Here is a 22,574-nt window from a genome sequence, read left to right as displayed (position 1 = left end):
TTCCATGTAGCCTCTAAAAAAACAAGAAACCACAACGCCTTTGGTAACTCAACCTTGAAAGTCACACAATAGTTCATTCATTACATCCTGCAGACCAAGGCAACTTCAAATTTCCTCTCAGGATCCAGGAGGAGGAACACAGACCCCACCTCAACAGCGGAGGTGCCATGGTTTAAGAACATATTGATAGAACCATCTTTAAGTTTCCTATAGTGAGAAGGGTAAATGTGTGGATAAAGTGACATTTCAACCACATGCTTCTGTCCCTGGGGGTAGGGCTAGGAATGGGAGGTGGGAATATACTGGGAGTGTTTGGAGACTAGTAGGGGTGGCCTAATCTTAATATTTATTGCCTATCAAATAGACATCAACAAATCAATAAACATTAACAAATCAAAGGGAGGAGTGTGTGGTGAGTGAGAGGGAACATGGGAGTCTGAGGTGGTGAGAAGGTCTTGGGCTTAGTTTAAGTTATAGTAGATAAAGTTTGAGGTGGATTAGGTGTGTTGTGTGAGAAAGGTCTGGGTGCCTGGAGAGGGGACTGTTTTATTCTGAGACAGGGAGGGGTGAGTGCCTACAACTGTGCAGAAGGCGATGGGCCCTGTAGTCTCAGGGATGGCAAGTTAGTGGTGTTTCTTACTCAATACTCAAGTGAAAGTGCTGAAGAGGCGTTTGGATAAATAAATAGCAAGCTCTGGGGTTGAGCTGGGCAGAAGGCTAGGAAAGCCACAGGCTGAAGATGTGATCTCCGAAGCCAACACCAATGGCTGCACACAGAAGCAGGGACCAAGCCCTGTGTCCCCTGTGAAAAGGACACTGGAAGAGAATGGAGTGTCCTGGAAGCTTAGGGAGCAAGGAGGAAGGATGCAAGCGTCCTTGGCTCTGACAGGTCCAGGTGGGGGCTGAGACCATGGCAACCATCAGGCAGTTCTTGGTAACTGTCTGAGCAGTTTCAGAGGGCTGGGGACGGACGCCTGACTGAGAAAAGCTTGTAGAGAATGGGAAGAGGGTTGGATGGGAGGCTGACAGGCGGCACTGGCTGGGGTTTTGGCTCAGACGAGTGAGGACAGCGCCACAGTGAGCTGCGGAAGTGTCGCGTGAGCTTTAGTTTTCCAAAAGAGACAAAGAACAGAGGGCTTGTGTGCGGGATGGGCGGGTCTAGTAGAGAGTGGAGGTGGGGCATGGAAGAGGGACACCCCTGCGCATCATCCTTGTGCATGCCTTAGTTACAGGAAGCCTGTTTCTCTAACCTGTGGCTAGCATGGGATGGGCAACACGGCAGAGACACAACCTCTTCTAAGCTGTTCCTCGGTACCAGTCCTGCTACACACACAGACACACACACAGACACACACACAGACACACACACAGACACACACACACAGACACACACACACAGACACACACACACACAGACACACACACACACAGACACACACACACACAGACACACACACAGACACACACACAGACACACACACACACAGACACACACACACACAGACACACACACACAGACACACACACACACAGACACACACACACACAGACACACACACACAGACACAGACACACACACAGACACACACACACAGACACATACACAGACACACACACAGACACACACACACACAGACACACACACACACACAGACACACACACAGACACACACACAGAGACACACACACACAGAGACACACACACAGACACACACACAGACACACACACACACACACGAGTTAAAGGCCAGTCAGGGCGATATAGTAAGACTATCTCCTTCTCCTGCCCCCATAAAAGTCCCATATATATCTATATATTTATATAGAAAGACATGGCACGCTACACCCAGAATTAACTTAGAAATAGTCTAACAGGATGTGTGCGATGCCTTTGTCTCACACCACTGTCTGCCTTGCTTCTGTCTTTTCTATAGCAGGATTATCATATCTTACGCGTTACACTGCACCTGAATGATGGAAGATGTGGTGTGACCAGACAGTGTTATTGATGATGCTGACAGCCATACCCTCCTACTTGTCCCCTTTCTGTGTCCCTCTGTTACCTTCACCCCCTCCTTCCTTATACTTGCCCATAGATAGCATTTTGTCCTTAACGCCTGCCCTGCACAAGAGTCCATTGTCCACTGAGGAGACGATATAGTCTGTGCCCTCTGCCTCACTGTAGTGTGAATCTCCTGGTTCACTGTTTCTCATCCCAGTTTGCTTTACAGTTTGCTCCAATGCACTGGGGGTTGGATCTTACTTCCACAGCCAGAGCATGGCCCGACTGATTACTACCAAGTTCTTCATACGACTGGCTTTCCAAGGTGTAAAGGTTTTTAAATGAGCCCATGTGGTTCTTCACACGTGGGCTTATGCCAGGGAAATCAGGGTGGGGTGATTAACGAAACAGGTGCTCCGTATCCTCCAAAGACAACCGGCTTCATTCATGTCTGAGTGTTGTGGAGGAAAAGCCAGCCTTTGTAACTTGTGATGTTAGAGCCATGTGATTGTATAGCTCCTTTTTCCTGTCTCAGTGATTACATAGCTTATTGATTAAGTTCCCTATGCAACAGGGTACTAAGAATGAAGACAGAAGGGATAATTAAGGGGAATCTTTAAGAGAAAAGAGAGAAGTAGCCAGTCCCATGCTTCTGATTGTCGCATCATCTCCTCCTTATTGTCCCCATGCAGAGCTGCCCAGAAGTTAAACCTGTCATCCAAGAAGAAGAAACACCGGCCTTCGACGCCGTCTGCTGCGGAGGCTCCCCTCTTTGCTACCAGCTTCAGTGGGGTCCTGCAGACCTCGCCTCCCCCGGCTCCACCCTGTCTCCTGAGGGCCGTCAACAAGGTGAAGGACACTCCTGGCATGGGCAAGGTAGGTGCCACTTGTTGCCTCTAAGGTCGGTTCCATGCATGGCGCTCTGAGCAGGTTGGGAAAGAAAAGAACAGCTGTGAGCTCTCGTCTGCTAAAATGAGGAGGGACCAGGAATGAAAATAGACAACAAAGTTGGTTCGGGGGTCCCAGTGTTCACACTTTCAGCTATTGTATTCACTCAGGGTTAATTCTGGACTGAAAATAATCATAGAAAAGTTTAGAAATAAATACCAAAGAAGCTCATAATAACTTTTACTGCTGAGCATTGCTATAGTTAGAGCTCACTGATGTTCCTCTCTTACTGTGTCTGATGTTTCAGTGGAACTTTATGTGGGGATGTGACACAGATCCGCGAGATCTATCCATTTCTGCCGTCATAGACTGTCTCGGCAACTGGAGACCGCCAAGTTTTCTTTGGCCGTACAAATTTGGCCAACTCGTACATTAAGTTGGGGATCTGATTTGATTTGGGTAGGGAGGGAAAATGGCTTTGCATTGTTGAACAGGATCATAGCCATTTCAAAAACAGAGAGACAAAAGCCAGAAGCAGAGCCACGGGGAAACAAGTTGAAGATGAAACCACTCCTTAATTTCCACGTGTCATTTCCGAGTCTTTCTCCTCTTCAGAAGTGGTGAGCCCTGCCTTTGAACCAGACCACTGGTGTGAGTTCTGGGAACTGTTTCAGCCTTGCCTTTCCAGCCAAGAAATGCACTCTGGAGTCGTCACAAGGACTTAGAAAGACGCAAGGGAAGTCTGTTACAAGATATTGCCAGGCTACATAGATGATAACTTTATTTCTAAATGTCAACTCTTAACTCTTTCTCTCCCAAGATAAACGTCTGGGTGAAGTAATTTACAGCTTAATCTTCAGTGAGGAAATAAACTGGGACTTATAAAAATATGCAGTTGGAGAGATATGGTGATTCTATTCCTTATTTTCATCAGAGTACAGATGTACAGAGAACGTGGGACCTGACTGGCCTCGGGCTTTCTCTCAGATAGTAGCTGGTCAGTCTGAAGAAAGCAGAACCACACTCTGTAGATTATGATTTTACTAATTCTTATTTTTTTTTTGAGACCAAAATTTGATTGTGCTCCAATTTATGGTCTCCAGATGACCATGGTCCCTACAGAATGACCTTGTATCCTGTGTCTAGTCTCCTTCATTCTCTTCTTCCTGGTTCTCCTCTTTCCAGTGGGCACCCCCAATACCACCATCCCCCGCAAGAAGACTTTACTTCATGATGCTCTTCCCCAAAGTGAACTGATTTTAAAATGAGGTAAATAGAGCAACGGTCACTGTAGTAGAAAACACCCAGTTCTGGAATTTTCTATGGTGTTTCACACAGACAAGTGTCAGCTGAGAAATCTTTGTGGTCCAGAGGTTAAGACAGACCTTAGGCAACGGTCTGCAGGGTCTTCTTCATCCATACACCATGTGGAAGCCAGTGGAGACAGCAGAATGGCCCAGAATGTCTCCTCCAGATTGGGCACATGAGGGTGGGAACCACTGAGAAAGGGCCGTGATGGGGACCTGGTGGCTATGGGATGGCTATTAAGAGGTAGGTCTAAGTGACTGCACGGCTTCTTTAATGGTGGTAGATGCACACAGTGTAAGGTGACCCATCACATACATGTTTAAGTGTGCAAGGACATTTATTTTGTTAACGTGTTGGGACTGAATGCCAGAGATTAGTCCTGGGGGCAAGGTGAAAGCCCGCTGTCACCTCCTCTCTCTCACTCCTGTTTCTAATTAACAGTCCACTCTTCTTGACTACGAACATTTATATGGCATCTCTTAGGAACGGTGTCGGATGCTTGACCATCCCAGTGTGGCCCTATCTAGGACATGCTCAGTAGAACCTGCCAGATACACTACCGTCATCTCTCACTTTGGCCTGACAGTCTCTGTGGGCATTTCTTCAGGTGGGCCTAGGCCTCTGCCTCTGCCTAAGGCCCCCTGTGCCCTTTATCTGCTTCCCTAAAGGACTTTCAGAATCCCAAGATCCAAGTGACAGGCATGAAGGTCAGGGACCATATCAGTGGAGAGAGTTCTTGTAACCGGCAGTGACCAAACACTGTATGGATGTTCAAGGGCATGGGGACAATCTGGACTTCGCTAGATGTAGCATCTGTGTGTAAGGACGTCCAGTGCACACCCATCCCTGGTAGTAGTCAGCAAATCATACGTTTAACATTTGAGAATAGAGGTGTTATATCCATCTCGCCCATTTGCAATGCAGAAATCAACCAAAGACCTCAGTTTGCCATGGAAACAGCATGGGCGTCAGCCTGTGGGTCTCAAGAGAAATGGTGTGGTTTCTGTCTGACCAGTGGCCACATGGCCGCTGAGACCTCCCTCCTCTTGAGCTGACCCTTGGGGAACCGCGACAGGGAGGACGTGACAGTTGGAGGAACTGTCTTCTGAGAGGTAGTTGTAAGAATGTATGTGCTGTGTTAAAACCACAGCTAGGTCCTCTTCCCAGATACCCATTTACATCTTAATAGCTCAAAGAAACATAGTTGAGTTTAATATAGAGCATAAATAATGATGCTATTTATATGATTGAAGTAGATGAATTTGGTTGAATTGCCTAAAACCACTCCATGTTCTAAGCCTTACGTTGGGCCTCTGGGATGCTCTATTAGGATCGTCAGCTCTCAGAACAGCTCCTGGCACATAACAAGTATTTCCTGTGCACCTACTGTGTGTCAGGGGCTGCATGGATGGGAAGAAATGAGTGCCCATCCTCATAGCGCTCAACACCTTGTGCCCTCTTCCAGGCAATCAAAGAAATGGCTCTAATTCAAACCAATATGAGGGACCCTGGCTCCAGGGAATTCAAATGACTGACTAAACACGACGAAATGCCCAAAGAACTAACTACCATTAACTGGCTCTGTAAAGACATCCTTAATGGTCAGATACAAGTGATTAGCAGATCAAAGCAGCTTAGCCTCCATTTCTATTTCATTGATTTGGCTTATATGTAAATGATACTTGTAATCTGTTTGAAAATGGTTTCTTCTCTCGTAAGTCAGCAAACGCGCCCTGTGAAATCTGTTTGCACAATTAATTAGCAGGTGTGTTTAAGGTTCATTTGTTAGTGTGTCACGATGTGATGTCGGCGCTCTTCATCGGGGGTTGCCAGGGTCCAGAGAAAAGCCTGTTATCGGTGTAACTCTTGGGGTTTTTGGCTCCGCAGACGTAGTTAAAGGCTAGGACGCTGTCATTCTGGATCGGTGACAGTCCACCTGGAGTCTAGTTGACTCTTCCTTTCCCAGGTGACTAACTGAATGGAGATGAGGCATGAGAGGAAGATGGGGTTTCTTTTCCCTTACAACCGCCAGGAACATCTCAGAAAAGTGACAGACTTTGGTTAACCTAGCATGTTCCCATCCCCCAACACATTCCACAAATATTGAAAGTTTCCTGTAGTGAATTCCAGAAGCAAGGAAAGAAATCATGCAGGGTCTGACAGGATTCTGAAGAAACAGGATGAAGTACACATGAGGGGGAATTGTGGGAAACAGATGCGGGTTGGCGGAGGCAGGGCCTTACCTTGCTGGACTCACTTACCAAGTGGTTATAAAGACTTCCTATCTTCTGGGTTCCACAGTAGGGCCACTGATGGAGGTAGGGCAGGGGAAAGGAAGGTAATGGCCACCTCATTGTAAGCACTGTGACAAGGAGGATTAGTGTGTATCCACCCTGGATCCTGTGTCCTCCCGTGTCCACCTAGCCTAGTTTGGTAAGAGATAAGTTGTATGGGGCTCATTAAGGGTGACTATTCATTGCCATAAATGGCCACTTGGCTGTCAGGGCCTGCCTCACTGAGAGTCTTCCTTTCTGAGCAATGCTACCCAACACTGGCAATTTGGTGGAGATGTGGAACTATGAGATTCCTAGGGTAACAAGGACTAAAGCCCATACTCTGTTCTCCACCACCCTCACCCAGTGAGGGCTCACTCTGACCTCTGATAACACCCCCCCACACACACACACACCACACACGAGCAGCTTATGTCACCAGGTCCTGTGTTGTCTCTGTTTATATTCTCAACAGAGCTTTCAAAGTTTCAAGCTTTTTTTTTTTTTGTTGGGCGTAAACTAATTGCATGGTAAAGAAAGAACCACCATGAGGTGTTTGCTAGAACTCTGGTTCTTTTGTGTATTTGCTGACATCTTCAGGACAGAAGTCCTTCAATTACTAAATCTTTGTGGCACTCTATAGAAGAGGCGATTCCTGTCAGGTTGATGCTCTGATTACAAAGAGAAGATAGCAATAAGATTTATTTAAAGGAAGACTCTCTCAAAGGTACTAATGTAGCTAGTATTCATTTATTTAACAAGGAAAAATGGCAAGCACAACTTCGGGGAGGTGATTTCAGGTCTTATCAAGGAGAAAAATCTCCTGCCTTCCAGCCTGGGAAGGTCCAGGTCATTTAAACACATGCAAATTATCCCATTCCTCATTACCATGCCTGCCCTCCCTCCCTTTTCTCCCCCATCCTAAAGCTTTTATCAGGGAGAAGAGTGAAGATTCGAGTCCGTCTTTAAAATTCATTTCAAGTATATATGAAATAAAAAATTCAGATCGGCTGGAAAATTCTGGCTCCCAGCCGTCACTCACCGTCACTGCTCCATCTTAAGTATGACTGACAGGAACAATGCATTGCTCCTTTCTGGAGTACTGCTGAGGTAGACCTGTCTGCATAACTAACGCGCCGTTATCACTATGGCTCTCCTGATGGCTTTGTAAATTAAGTTGTTAGCTCTTCCGGGAAATAAACCCATGTGACCTTCCACTCCCTAATTGCAATTACGCCTTTCCATGTTAAGTTGATTTGGACTGCTTCAGCCAAATACACAGAGTTATGACTCTTTGGGTGGGGACTTTTTTTCCTCCTCATTCTCTCTGCCTCTGTGAGTTTGACCCTTTCTCCCACCCATCTCTGGAGGAAGCAGATGTGGAAAAGTTGCACTGACTCTTTAACCTTTGCGGGATTTTTTTCTCACGTGGATTCAGGCTTCCACCCAGTTCTCGGGTGCACCAACTGCTGGGCTGCACAAGTGCGGTGTTGCTGAGCCCTGGTAGGAGCCCAGAGCCCAGGGACCCTCAGGGAACATGGACGATCCAAGTCATAGGATCTTTCCATAGACTAGCTGTGCTGCTTCTACATCCCAGCATTTTTCAGTCTTGCAAATGGGAGGTGACCCCTTAGGAGGATGCTCTCCATAAAACGCCACTAGAGAGGAGAGGCATAACGTAACGTGTGAATAAATGTGAAGGGACTCGTATTCTTCCTCAGTAACGTGCTGCCTTGAGTCCTGCTGGTGGGCTTGTGTGGGTGTCGTCTTCTTTATCAGGGGGGCTAGAAGGAGTAGGCATCACCTTTCCATTGAATTCTGTTATGACAGACACAACTACATACGAAGACCTTATTTTCTGTTCTCAGATATTTCCACAATGCAAACTGGGTGAGAAAAGCTCACAGCTATGGAGGAGAAGCAGCTCAGCGTCCCAGCTCTCTTTCCGTAGCTTTCCTGATGCAAGAAGAGAAAGAGAACTCTCCAGCCAATTTCTTCATGGGGATTGTGCCTTTTCAGAGTCCCTTAACTTTCTGTACCACTTTTCAGGCGAGGAACTGAGTCTTCTGAAAAGTCTCAGGGGTACGAAGACTTTCAGGTGTTCTTCCTTCCCAAGAAACGAGCAGGGGCAAGCCAGAGTTCAGATTCTGTGTTCCGGCGAAGGAAGGCTATTTTTCACAGCTTCCTTCAGTAGGCTGCAAGCTTCCTGGGAGAAAAACTGCACTGAAAGGCTCTACATAATTCCCTCTAGTGCTGAAAGTCCTGGGTGGTTCTGAGCACTGTGGGGGCCACCCTGGAGCAGAGCCGAGGGAGTGATGCCAAGATGCTGAGAACTTGGCAATGGAAATCCTGTGTCCCTGGCCACGCCCACTTCCCTAGGCGTGAGTTGTCCTGGAGGAGTTGTGTCAGAAAGGTGACAGTGCCCAAGGCTGGCACCCGATCAAATAACACACACTGTTCACACCTGTCATCGTCACAAAAACCGCTGGTGTGACCCTGTGTATGTCTATAGCATGTAAGGAACTAAGACATAGGAAGGGGAAGCAATCCGAGTACCCGTCTGCCGAGAGAGGACAGGAGTTGAAGCTTCAGTATGAAAACTAAATCAGAATTTTGAATTCAAGTGAGGACAATTTTCATCTGTTTCCCCCATATTGTTACTTTTTATCTCAAATCTACTATCTCTCTCTCTTTCTCTTTCTCTCTCTCTCTCTTTCTCTCTCTCTCTCTCTCTCTCTCTCTCTCTCTCTCTCTCTCTGTGTGTGTGTAAAGAAGATTTTTATAAATGGACTTCTAAAAAGCTAGCAACTTGTGCTGTTATCGGGGATGGTCTTGGAGCATCTTGGAATACCTGTAATTCCCAATTAGCACTGTGACTTGTGGAATGAAAACACGAGATACGATGAGGAATTCTCGCTGAAATAAATGTCACTGTTTCAATTAACCAAAGGGCACCATAAGATGGATTATAAAGCCAGGACAGAATTTTTTATCAGTCTTGGTCCAAAAGCCACCTTTTATCAGTCCGAGGACAATTAGACAGTCACCGATGTCAAGAGAATAGCAGCATTGTTTTAAGCTCGCATTTCCAGTGTCTTATTTTCCTGTCTTTCCCTCCCTGGTGGCTGAAGTTAATCGTGACTTGCTATAATGATCACATCTGAAAGTGATGGATAGCAAGACTTTATAAAAGGAACAGGAAGTCCAACACTGCCTGTGTTGACAGGTTTGTCTGGGCGCCTAACCCGCTGGTGGCCGCTGTCCTTGCCTGTTGCTGATTTGCATCAAATGGAAAATATCTTCAGACCATCCTAATGCTTCAGTGAGCTGAAATGTATCATTAGGGATGTGAAATCATTGGGGTGCATTCTTAAAGGCAAGATGCATTTTCTTCAGGTTGTTAAATAGTTACCGAAATCAAAATCCCATCTCTGCTCAGAGCCACGTTAACCCTGTGTATCCTTTCCTGTGGCTTTGAGCCTTGGTCTGTAATGATGACGTCCAAACATGAGCAGTGGTTGAATTTGGCTGTCCAGATATAGCATCCTAAAGCAACGATATTCAGGAGTGTTTTGGAAGTGCTAAGCACAGATTTCCATCGATGTTGCTTTCCTGTTCCCTTGTTATCTGTGTTCCATGCCGTAACCAACACTTCAGATAGCAATATTGCCAGGTGGAGCTCAGGGGCATTCTCTTTACCAACAATGACTATTAACTGGACTGGAAACACTGGGCTAGCCATAGCAAATCAGAAGGGTGTTTTTGCATTTTGTTTTGTGTCGTTGCCGGAACCAGATTTCTTAACTGAGAGCTGGTTGTGGCTTCAGCTCTCTTTGTCCAGAGTGTGAAACGAGAGCATCGTGCTGTACAAGAAGAGCTCCTGCCCCTGGCATGTGGCAGGCTCCTAGGCCACCCTGGCTCATCAACAGGGCCTCATAATGAAAGTCCACCCCTCCCCCAGAGCAGTATCACCCACACTATATTTTGGGCCCTCACCCTGCTTTGCAAGTCCACACACAACTGTCACAGCTAGCAGCGAAAGCTGGCTGCGGATGAGGAACAGGGAACTGAGACCAAGCAGTGTGTTTAACTCAGCAGATAGAGAAGTATGTACCAGGAGCAGAGCAGGCACCAGCGGAGGAAATGCCATTGGGGAAGTTGTACTGGTGAAGGGTCCTTCAGTTCCATTGAGATTTCAGTGTCGAGAACACTGGGTCAGTGTTTAACTCGGAGAGACAAGTTAAAATCTCAACATCTGTTTAAAGGTGCATGTTGTGTGTTGGGTCAGCACCGTGTATTAGTCACCTCCCTGTTGTTATGATAGGCTAGCCTGGTGAAACACAGCTCAGAGGAGAAAAGGGCTTCTATGGACTGCAGGTCCTCGTGACACAGAAGGCATGAGAGCAAGAGGGGGAGACTGGCTTAGTAGTCAGGAAGGAAAGAGAAAGACAGACGTGGGGGGGCGGATAGACAGATACACACAGAGAGAACAGGAAATGGAGCCAGGTTGTGAACCTGCAAAGCCTACCCCTAGTGACCTACTTCTTCTATCAAGGCTCCATCTCCTAAAGGTTCTGTAGATTTCCCAAATAATGCCACTAACAGGGGACCAAGTATTCAAAATACATGAGCCTATGGAAGCCATTTTTCTGACTCAAACTAAAACACAGTCTATAGAAACACTTCTGGGAGGGAAGCATTTCTAGGGCCTCCATGCCTCAGTCTACCTGTCCTCAGCTACCCACGCTCACATTTCTCCCTCTTAATTCAACGGGCCCTCTGGATCTCAACCCACCTGCTTCACCAGACAGGACCAGGGGTCCATTTTCCACATCATCTCATAGATCTCTCCAATTAGCCACCCCTTTCTCTTTTGTCTTATGCACTGCCACCATGTATTTTTATTGTTGCTGTTATTTTTGTTTGATTGTTTGTTCGTTTGTCTTATGCTGCATGGTGTGGTTCATTTCCAGTGTCTTTTTAGGCCATATTGATACAAACAACTCTCACCTCAAAATGGTTTATTCTGGAGCCAATTAAGAGTGACCCTGGTCAAAACAATACAATTTCAGGTTCCCTAGATACCACATTCTAACATGGTAATAATTCCATGAAGTTTTTATAGTAACAGAACAAAGAAAGTCATGAATCGAGACACTTTTCCAGGGCATTGGTGAGTATGTAAGGTAGGTGTGCCCCAGAGAAGCAGGGGAATCTTTTCCAGTGCACTGGTGAGTGTGTAAGGTAGGTGTGCCCCAGAGAAGCAAGGGAATCTTTTCCAGTGCACTGGTGAGTGTGTAAGGTAGGTGTGCCCCAGAGAAGCAGGGGAATCTTTTCCAGGGCATTGGTGAGTGTGTAAGGTAGGTGTGCCCCAGAGAAGCAGGGGAATCTCAGCTATAGGCCTCACAAGATGTCTGATGGCCTCCTCAGCTTTCTGATTGGTGGAAAGTAGAATTACGTTTACATATTCCAAAGAATTTACCAACGGGTCACAGAGACGTCAGGTCACCTGCAGAGGAAAACAATGTCTCCGAAGGGGACTGGCGATGCCCCAAGAGAACTTGGCTCTGGAGTGGCAACATTCCAGCATCTCTGCCTCACTGAAGTTCTAATCAGTTGACCAGCCTTTGTAGACACACTTTGACAGAGTTTCTTGTTCACACCTCCTTACAGTTTGGAATCTTGGTTGACTGATATTTCTTCCCTGTCTCTGAGAACAACGATCCGGACACTAGCTGCACGTTAGCTATATGCGTGGCAGTCCTATGTTCTGGTTCTAGTTTTCTCACTAAAAGATCACGTGCTAGAAACTTTGTCCGAGTCTTGCCATGTTGAGAGCTAATGGGCTGGTTAAGGGGTAGGGCTTAATGAAAGATAATGACGTCGTTGGGGCTGTCACTTCAGAGACGGATTAATAGAGTCCTCTTGGAACCTCATTTAGTCCATGTTTTATTAAAAAGAGAAGTATGGACTTAAAATATATCCAGCATCCTATTTGGCTGTTTAATTTCTCCTCCTAGGCTCCCAAGATACGTTTGCTGTGTTGTGGTGTAACCTGAAGTCCTGAGATGCAAGGCAGTGTTGGGGCCGCCATCCTAAACCTCTAAGCTTTGAATGAAACAAAATGTCTTTTTTTTATAAAGCACCCAGCCTCAGATATTTTATAGCAACAGAAAACAAACTAAAATAGGCAGATAGAACTTCCAAAATTAAAATATAATAAATATAGAGCATAGCAGTCATATGTAATAATTTCCTCTGCTTTTGCCTACGTAAACCCATCCTCCATCCATCCTCTTCTCATGCTCCAATCATCATCCATCCAACCCCCCTCCCTCCGTCCATCCATCTCTCCATCCATCGCTCATTCACTCTCTCACAGTTTTGTATTCTTTGTTTTCTAAGTGTCAAATTACTTTAGGAAACACTCAAACAAATTAATTTTTCCACGTCCATACAGAGCCCACGCATTGCCATTCTAAAGAGTTTTTTTTAAAAAAAAAATCGTGCTTTAGGTAGACAACTCAAACTAGAACTATGTATTATTGTCCTCACCACTCTGCCTGATCGTAGCAGAAAAGACTGGAATTTATGCAGGATAATTGGCTTCCCGGCGCGTTTTCTCCCGTGTTCCTTTTTTACTGAGGACAGCATAGTACTCCTGCAGCTGCTCGTCATATCGTGGTGACAGCCAGGCACGCGGCAGTCAGGGGAGGTGTGCGTTCGTTCTCTTTAACACTTTCATGTGCCACCTGCACACAGTGTCCTGCAGTTAAGTGGTGGGAAGGAGTCACAGGGGCGTGCAAATGGTTTTGTTCCTCCAGGAACTCTAAAGAGCACACAAGCATCCCTTGCTTAAGGCAAGACTCCTCTGAAATGATACCATGAGGAGTGGTCCTTTGCGGAGGGGTGATGCTGGGAGGGGCTTTATCCGAGGCCACATCACCCTCTGCGATCCTTGGTCATGGCCTTTCATCTCCGTATCGCCTGCGAGTTCTCTGTTCTTCTTTGGCAATCAAGGGGCAAACCATGCATTTTGAGATTCCAATGTTTCCTAGTCTTTTTTGAGTTTGGTTTGTTAATAGAGGATGCCTCCGAGGGACAGCAAGACCTTAAAGTTGTCTCGAAGGCGGCAGAGATGAGTCAGTACGAGGGGGGGGGGGAGGAACGGCGTTAGTTAGAACTCTCCTTAGTTTTAAGCAACAGAAAACTTATCTGGTCCTGTGAATGACTGGAGGGCCATGGTGGCAGTGGCAGGACCAGGAACACCTGAATATAGGCTCTGTCTCCCGTCTGTGTGTCTTTACACATTGTGACATCACTCTTCACTTCTGACCGCTGTCCCCCAACAACTGCTGGCAGTTCTGAGATGTCCTAGCCCGCAGCCCACCAGCACGCTCCTGTCCCTTCTGGCACAGACATTTGCAGCGAAGTCCCAAGCGAGGGCTCATCTCAGAGTGGAGGATGGAAAGACAGCAGGGATGGGGAGTGGGTGTCGAACCTGAAGGTGCCACCCTGGAGAAAGCTGGGTAGATATGCATGAGTCAGTCCAAGCAGGCAGTTAACAAGAAAGCATTCGAAAACATCATTACTGAAAACCCTAAACAGGTGTGACATCACTGTGCCTCGTACTCAGGGGAGACCCATCCTAAACCCTGTGCCAAAGTAAAGGGGAGTCATTTACACAACTGGTGCTAACCAAGTGACATCTGTGTGCATGCATGTGTGGAGGTCAGAGGTCAGCCTGTGCTTTCTCAAAAACTGTCCACCCTGGTTTATCAGACAAGGGCGCTCTCAGGCCTGGAGCTCACCTATTGGCCAGCCTGTGGAGCCCCAGGTCCTTCTTGTCTCTGCCTCTCCAATGCTAAGATGACAAGCTTGTGCTAGCTTGTTCCACTGAAGCTGGGGATCAAACTCGCATCCTAGTTTGGGTGTCACCCCTTCCCTCTACCTAAAGGAGTTTCCCACAAGTCCCTGTGGTCTCCTGCTGGCCCACGATACAGGTCTTTTACTACCTTGCATTTGACCTCATTCCCTTTGAGTCTGAGAGAATTCTCTTTGAATTCTGGGATTGTAACAGGCTGTGCTGTGTCCCTGGTCTCTCCCAACACACAGAAGGTGCTGAACAAGCATTTGCTCATGCAGACTTGGCTCCCGTGCCGGCAGTACACGGAACCACCATGGGATCGCTGTTCTGCCTTTCTTCTCAGAACGCTCCCTTGAAGTCACCTCTGCATCCCTGTTTACTTGACGAGCTACGCAATGCTTGAGAAAGACATTTACCTGTACAGCCATAGGGGAGACTGTACCAAGTGTCACTCCTCAGCCTCCTCACCCCAGGCTTGGAAAGCAATGAGAAGGATAGAAGCTGATGAGTGTGTCTTTCTGGGCAATTTGACATTTGAGAGCAGACTCTCAAATCCTCGGTAGGAGGCAGAGTTTCCATGCCGACTCTTTCCTCAAGGTATGCTTGCAGGAAGCCTCCATGTGCTTCCTCTGTGTCTGCTCGTAGTGCTGAACTTCAGTTTGAAGGAATTCTGTTCTTCCTGCCAAATTCTGGTTTTGTTACAATGGGGTCATAAGGGTTTTGATTTGCTCTTGGATTGGTCTCTTCCCTTCAATTGGTATTTTCAACATTTTAATTCAGATAGGAAGTCTTAATTGTAATCGGACTTTCTTTTGGGCCACCAGCTCCAAATAATGATATGGAAACTTATTATTAATTATGAAAGTTTGGCCTGAGCTTAGGCTTGTCCCACTAGCTCTTATAACTTAAATTAAGCCATGTGTGTTTTTTTTAAATTAATCTATGTTCTACCACGTGACTTACCTCTCTCCCATTTTGTGTGTCTGACTAGTTCTGCCTTTTGATGATATCTCTCTGGCATCTAGATCCCTTGTCCTCTTTCTCTCCCTCCCTAGAAATCCCACCTATCTTTCCTGCCTAGCTATTGACTGTTCAGTTTTTTATTATACCATTCACAACAATACATTTTCACAGTGCACGAATATCCCACAACACTTAATGCCACATTGGATACTACATACAGGCAGGCAGGCCCCTTTGTACCTCCCACCCTTAACAATCCTCTTCTGTCTCCCCAGTGTCTGTTGGCCTGCAAAAAGCTGCCTATGTCACAGGGACTAGCTCCCATGTCACCTGCCATTCATCCTCTTTGTCACACCTCTGAGTACTGTGCATGAGACTCCCGCTTGCACCCCAGCTCATGAGTTGTCTGTGAAAAGGGCCATAAGTATTCACCACCTTTATTTATTCCTTGGAAAACACAGGTATTCATTCAACTCAATGTATTGAGCATTTGCTATTTACAAGGGGATTTCTCTTCCCAGAATGGAGACCCACTTGCCCCCGGACACACACACACACACACACACACACACACACACATATACACACACACATATACACACACATACATATATAGATATATAGATAGGTAGGTCCTGCCTTTAAAGACTGTTAGGGGAGGAGAGACACTTGCTAAGCCATACATGGCTATTGCCCCCAACGATTTCTGTGATTAAAACTTTAGCTGTGATATTGCTTCATTTTAATTCTGCCATCCTGTTTGGGGGCTCTCTTAAAATTTGTGGGATGCTAACTTAGGGTTCCCTGCCCCTAAGTATGTTACAAAAACAGAGAGGAAACTCAGACTTTGAGTGGAAACGTCTCCTTCACCCTGTGAGGGTTCTCAGGGACCCTGAAAATTTCTGGAGAAGTGTAAGTATAGGCCTGTCGGGCCATCAGCCTCCACCCTTTGGGACAATCTGACTAGCTGTGTGACAGGTTGTCACACCTACTATCGACTGCACCCTCTTTTCTGAGGACAGCCTTCCCTCCAGTCCTGGCAGTCATCACCCATCAGTCCCTACGCCCGCAGTGGTTCCCTTAGACTCTGGTGCCCAGCCCACAGCAGCCAGTCACCAGTGCCCTACAGAATCCCATGGACCTGGAGAAAAGAAGTTCGGACTGTGCACTGCTTCCTAAGCCACAACTCCTAAGAGCAGTTGTGTGGTGGCTGTATCCTACTAGCCTGAGGCGACACCAGTTGTCAGCAGCCAGAGAGAATTCTGCAAGGAAGTAGCTCCCACCCCTCTGGGAGAAGCAGAAAAAAGAAGCGCCTTGGAGCCAGGATGAGGGCGTCATGGGGTGCCCCAATGAGTGTCAGCCTTTGCAGTTTAGAGGTGGCCATTTGTCAAGATGGGCAGTAGGCAGACAGGAGGCTGTGCTGAAACCCAGCAGCTCAAGGCTGCTTCCAACTTGCACTTGGCTTGTTCACAATGAAAGCACAGTAGCGTGGGCAGAACTCAACAGTAAGTGGGTGGGCGGAAGCTGGGAGAAGGACATTTGGGGAACAGCATGGGCAGCTGCAGATACAGAGGGAAGCCATTTGGTGTGTGTAGTCCTCCTGTGCCCAGTGAAGAGTCAGCCTGAAGGGCCAAGGCACCTGCACAGGGTGTGAATGTTCTCATGGAGGGGTCAGGTTGCTCAGTGAAGAGAGCCTCTGACTCAGCATTGGGATTTGAGTCCCTGTTGGTGAAGGCACAACCTATTTCTTGTGCAGTAGAGACAATAAATAGCTAATGCTACTCTAGTCCTGGAAGCTAAGTATACTACAAAGTGTGTTACATACGTTTACATGCATAATACCTTTTTATATATATATATATATATATATATATATATATATATATATATATATATATGCTCATTTACAGATATGGAACATTTATTCATCAGTTTATTTACAAATACAATATAGTCATATACCAATTTGTTTACATACATGATATATTTGCATACATCAACTCATTTACATACACAACACATTTACATGTATCAGCTGACTTACATACAGTTACACACTAACCCATTTCATTTCTTATACATCAGTGAATTTACACACACAGAACATTTACATGTCCCAAACTTATTTATATGTTATTCTTTCCACACCAACCATTTGCATACATAGGACAGCTATACTAGCATCCATTTGCACACACAATACATTTACACACAACTAACTCACTCTATACAGTAGATTTACATACATCGGTGAATTTACACATAAAAACATATCTAAATGCATCAACTTATTGCATATGCATGTTTTTACACACCAATTATTTACATACACAATATACAACTCGCTGATTTAGCACATAAGGCATTACTATACAATCACTTATTTCTATACACAGAGTATAGTTCCATAGGCCAACTCATTTACATCCATAATACTTTTGCTCACCAACCCATTTTCATACATACTACATTTATATACATTAGATCATTTTGCATATACATTTGCATACCTTAACTTACTGGGATCACTTCTTTTAGAGACGAGAGTCCTAAGCCTGCTGTTCATGGTACCCCTGTTGACTTGACTCAGGTCCCTTGTACACCTGCACACATCCTAACAGCCCCAGTGTGTGAAAGTCGATCTGGTTAACTAATCATTTCACCAGGCAGCCTGATGCCCACAGATACCATCCTAGTAGTAGGCATGCCCCGAGGGTTCCCCAACCCTATGCAACTCACCCTCCTACTGTAAAGGCTTCACAGAACTGTGTCTGTCTCCAGACAACTGCACATCACTGTTTGGACATCACTGGATGGAGCAAGTCTACAGTCGTTGCCCAGGCTCAGTCTGTCTTTCTGAATTACTTGGCTCTGGTCAGGTTTAAGGCACTTCTCCTCTGTACCAAATGCCCACTTCCAATAGAAAAGTCTGAGAGCTTCTTAAATAGCCTGCCGATGGTGTGCTAGAGACAGAGAGGAGCCAGGAAAGGGAGGCTCCGGAATCCGTAGCTGGCTCGAGGGAAGTGGTGTAATTTACTTGTAACTGTATTTACTGTGGAAAACAAACTCTTCAAGAAGCAAAACCTCATGGCAAAAGGGTAAGTTTTTTGATTAGACCCTATTCACAGTAGGAGCCTCACATCTCTTCATGGACGTCTCAGAGAGGATTTAGCAAAGATCTTATGGGTGATCCCGCTGTGTTGGTTCATTTTCACCCCGGACTCTGACCTTGGTTGACCAGTTCTCTCTGGACAGAATGACCTAGCCCTCTGTTCCTATCTATGCCAGGATCTGTCTATGTTCTGGCCCTCTCCTTCTGCACTGAACCCTTCTCCTGAGCACAGTAGTTCTACAACACGGTTCTGGACAAACTTCCATTCCTCCTGCACATAGTAGGAACACGGCAATGTCAGCAGGCAAACCTCTTTGTGTTACTCTGTGCAGCAGCTCCAAAGGATAAGACGAGGCTAACTGAACTGAACTCCCTTCTGTGAAGCACATACAAAGTGCCTTTCCCCACAGATACCTAAACTCAGCGGGTGCATGCGTCCCTTCTCACCATGGCAAGTATCACAGTCCCTGGCATGTTCTGCTTTCCAGAATGATAGAAGGAAAGAAAGGTGGATTCCCATGGTTTTTAGAGTTTGACGTGGCCAGGTTTGATAGCAGTTCAGGCATTGCCATCACAAATGCTGCAGCTGAGGGTGGGCCGCTGACTACATTGACATCTTTGTAGGCCCCAAGAGGTTGGTTGGTCCCAGTTGCTCGTGTAGTTTATGCTCATAGTCAGACCAGAACGTAAGTCTTAACAGTGTCTGCCAGACAGCATCCATTTTTTGAAGTAGAATTGTATGTATGAGTAAAGAGAGAGCCTTTTCCTGGCAAGGACTCCAATGACAAAGAATCTCATGAGCCAGAATTGTCCCCTGTTGCTTCCTCAACAAGACATCTCCACATCCTTGCAGTGGGAAATGCCATCAACCCTCCCTGGCTGCAGTACTTGGGTTACTCTTAGTAGTGTTGTGTTAGCCAGTGGTGGATAGGGGTATGGGGTTGGGTGGGGGTACTCAATGTCACCTGTGAGGTTTGTGAGTGTATGTGTATATTCATGTCCGTGTGGGTTCATACATGTGTGTGAGTATAGAGGCTGGATATCAGGTATCCCCCTCAGTCACTTCTCCCCCACCTCCCCCTATTTTGAGGCAGGGACTTTCACTGAACCAGTTTGACTAGACTGGGTGGCCAGAAAGCCTGTCTATCTGCCTGTCTCTGCCGCTTCACCTCTGGGGTTCCAGATGTGTACAATCACAGCCAGATTTTTACATGGGTCCTGGGGGTCCTAACTCAGGTCCTTGAGTACTTTCCCCACCAACCCGTCTCTTCACTCTTACCCGTAACTTTACCACACACCCTCGACAAGATGTCTGCCCAGTCGAAAAAAGTTATTTGGCTCCAAGATAGAGGAGCAGAGGAGCCAGATTTCCAGACAGACCCAGACTCTTGTCCCAGAGCTGCTGTTGCTTCCTAGGTGTAAGCGGTCTCACAGTTTCCTGTGGAGTGACTTTTCTGGACAGGTATCCATTGGCTTTGGCCTTGCTCTTCTTAGGCTAAAGTGGCTACTTCATTTATAGTCAGTGTGACTGGTCCTTCTCTGGAGTTTAGAAAGCTACACAGTCGCTCTTAAGAGGAGTTGCCACATCAGCTCCCGGGTACAGAGAAGTCTATTCCGAGACTCCTGTCTTTCACAGTCTGTGCAGCACAGAGGTCACCAGGCATCGGCAGTGTATTGACACAGATTCTTCTGTGAGCCTGTAGTTCACACGCTGTGAAGACATTCGCCCTTCTCTGCCCTTGAGAGGAACAGGAAAATGATTTCATGGTGAGAAGTCAGGCACTCATAAGAAGAGCCAGACTTTCAAAGAGGCACGCACCACTGTCAGAGGGGCTAATCATCCAAATGACAGACACGCATGGCCGGCTTCCATCTTTACACCGCCTTGCCTGAGCCCAGATGAGCAGGCTGTCAGCCCTGCGATGGAGAATTCTGTTGGAACAACATCTGCAGGGAATAGCTTTATCCGCTAAGGATGACAAGTGAGGCCCATGCACACAAATTCAGAATTGCATGGATGTGCTTCTCAGGTGCTGCGAGACCTAGGACTCTGCTCTGCGAGGCAGGGGAGACTCCTCTATCTCGCCTCCTGGTGTGGTGCCCTGGGCAGGACTTAGTACCTCCTTTCATTTGACCTGGCTGCAGTGGTCACGAGCTCAGGAGGTGGAGGAGGTAAATGATGTCTTTACATTTCAGACCCTGGGTGGATCATCGTTTCACCCCCGACTCTCCATGGGGATAGGTATGCCACCATGCTGGCGTGGCTGCTTGGTGGAGTGTTCTTGCCAGCATTGTTCCTGGGCTGTTCTCGGGCACAGACACCTCTACTGCTGGCACCGAAGCCATCACCTCCCGCTGGGCCACCCGACTCTGCCCTTGTGCCCTCTCATTGCTGGTCCCAGAGCATGTGGGAATGTTGCCATGGCATCTGTCTAGAAGCCATTTAAATGTTCATACTCAGCCATAACCATAGAGACAGAAAATAGATTAGGTTCCCAAGGCTTTAGGGGAGAGGCATAATGAGTCGCTCTCAGAGACATGGAGTTTCTTTGGGGGCTGATGGGAATATTGTGGAATCTATATTGTATTGATGATTATACATTTAAATATACTTAAGCACATGTGTATGTGCGTGTGTGTGCACACGCACACACACACACACACGTGCACACACACACACACACACACACACACACACAGACACTGATTTGAGGCTTGGGAGGTGACTCAACTGAGAAAGTGCTCTCTGCACAAGCGTGAAGACCTGGCTCAGATCACCAGAATGCATGTAAAAATGCTGGGCATGATGGCATTTGCCTCTTTTCTCAGTGACAGAGGCATGTAGGTCCCTGGGGATTGTTAGCTAAGCTACTTGGATAGTTCCAGGCCAGTGAGAGACCACGACTCAAAGCAAACAAACAAAACAAAAGGGAGATTGTACCTGAAGAAAGACACTCAAGATTGTCCTCCATCCTCCACACACACCAACACACACACACTTTGTTTAAAGTGGGAGATTCCATGTTGTATAAACTTTGTCTCAAAAAAAAATAAAAAATAAAAGTAAACTAAAATTGCAAACCTAACCCACAGTTCCTCTTTCCTGGGAGGAACTGACCTAGCATCTTTTCTTCTTGCTCCTTGCCTCTGTCCCATGCTAATTTCAGGGTTCATCTCAAGATAGGAGGCTTGCCATATAGCATGTTGCTTCCTTCTATTTAGTATGACCTCTGAAACCTCCATCTGGATGAAAGCTAACTGAGTCACCAGATCCCCATGCAGCTCAGATGCCCAGGTCTCTCTGTCAGGAAGCACCCTCGCTAGACAAGAACCAGAAAGCAGATCCCAAGGTTCCCTGCCACCTGCTCAGAATGCTTCGACTCTGTGGTGTGAATTTCTTTATAAATAAACACATTGACACAGTTCTTGACATTCTGCCGAGACTCGAGGAGGAACAAAACCTTTCTCACTGAAATGGAACACACACAAAATAAGGAACAGGAGCAAGAAAGAAATTGCAAGAACTTGATGGGAAATGAAGGAATCCATCTGACTATGGCCCCTGATGGTGTGTGCAGGATGCTTAGGTGCAGATTTAATCTGAGGTAGAAGAGTAGAATACTGTTTTTATGCATTAACACCTAAAGGTTTGCCTAAGCTACAATGTTTCTTAAGTAAATGGGTGGAGATTAGTCTCCACCCGAAATTAGTTCCTTCTGCTCACCTCACTGCTCTGTTTTACTTTGTGGGGTTTGGTCCTCTCCGTTCTGTGCTTTTGGCCATTTCCTGAGGGGGAAACAGCACTCCTGTGTGTTCTTTGGGAAAATGAAAGCTGACACATGTTACTTTGGCCAGTTTTAAATCAGACCTCATTCAATTCGAATAGATACCCAAACAAAGAGGGCAAAGGCTTGCAAACAGCCCCAGAGCTGCCCTAGAAGGAGCTCGCCCATCTTACCCCCATTTATACTAGGGATGGTATCTCCCCTGGAAGGTTCTGGATTTCACTGAAGGTTGGTCACTTGCCCCTATTGTTTGTGATTGGGTGCTCTCATTTCTTCAGACTCTGTTTGTAAAGACCAAAGAGGTACCACCTTCTGTGACCAGCACAGGATGACAAGGAGCCAGGGTGGCTTTTCCTACATCCTTACATGTTATCAC

The 22,574-nt window shown here is 46.5% G+C and overlaps 1 protein-coding gene across 2 annotated transcripts in view; it reads left to right on the top strand.

Annotated features, from left to right (window-relative positions):
* The window catches only part of Kif26b (kinesin family member 26B), a 424,022-nt gene that overhangs the window by 310,247 nt on the left and 91,201 nt on the right, over positions 1–22,574 (top strand). For both annotated transcript variants that reach the window (XM_087906092.1, XM_085687637.2), the window contains one exon: positions 2,695–2,878. In XM_087906092.1, the coding sequence (XP_087762218.1) occupies positions 2,695–2,878 (184 nt within the window). The remainder of the gene's footprint in view (positions 1–2,694; positions 2,879–22,574) is intronic.

Source organism: Myodes glareolus, chromosome 5, assembly GCF_982192425.1.
Source record: "Myodes glareolus chromosome 5, mMyoGla1.1, whole genome shotgun sequence".
In the NCBI taxonomy this organism is placed as follows: domain Eukaryota; kingdom Metazoa; phylum Chordata; class Mammalia; order Rodentia; family Cricetidae; genus Myodes; species Myodes glareolus.
Note: the sequence above shows the minus strand (reverse complement) of the source record. Positions and strands in the feature narration are given on the sequence as shown.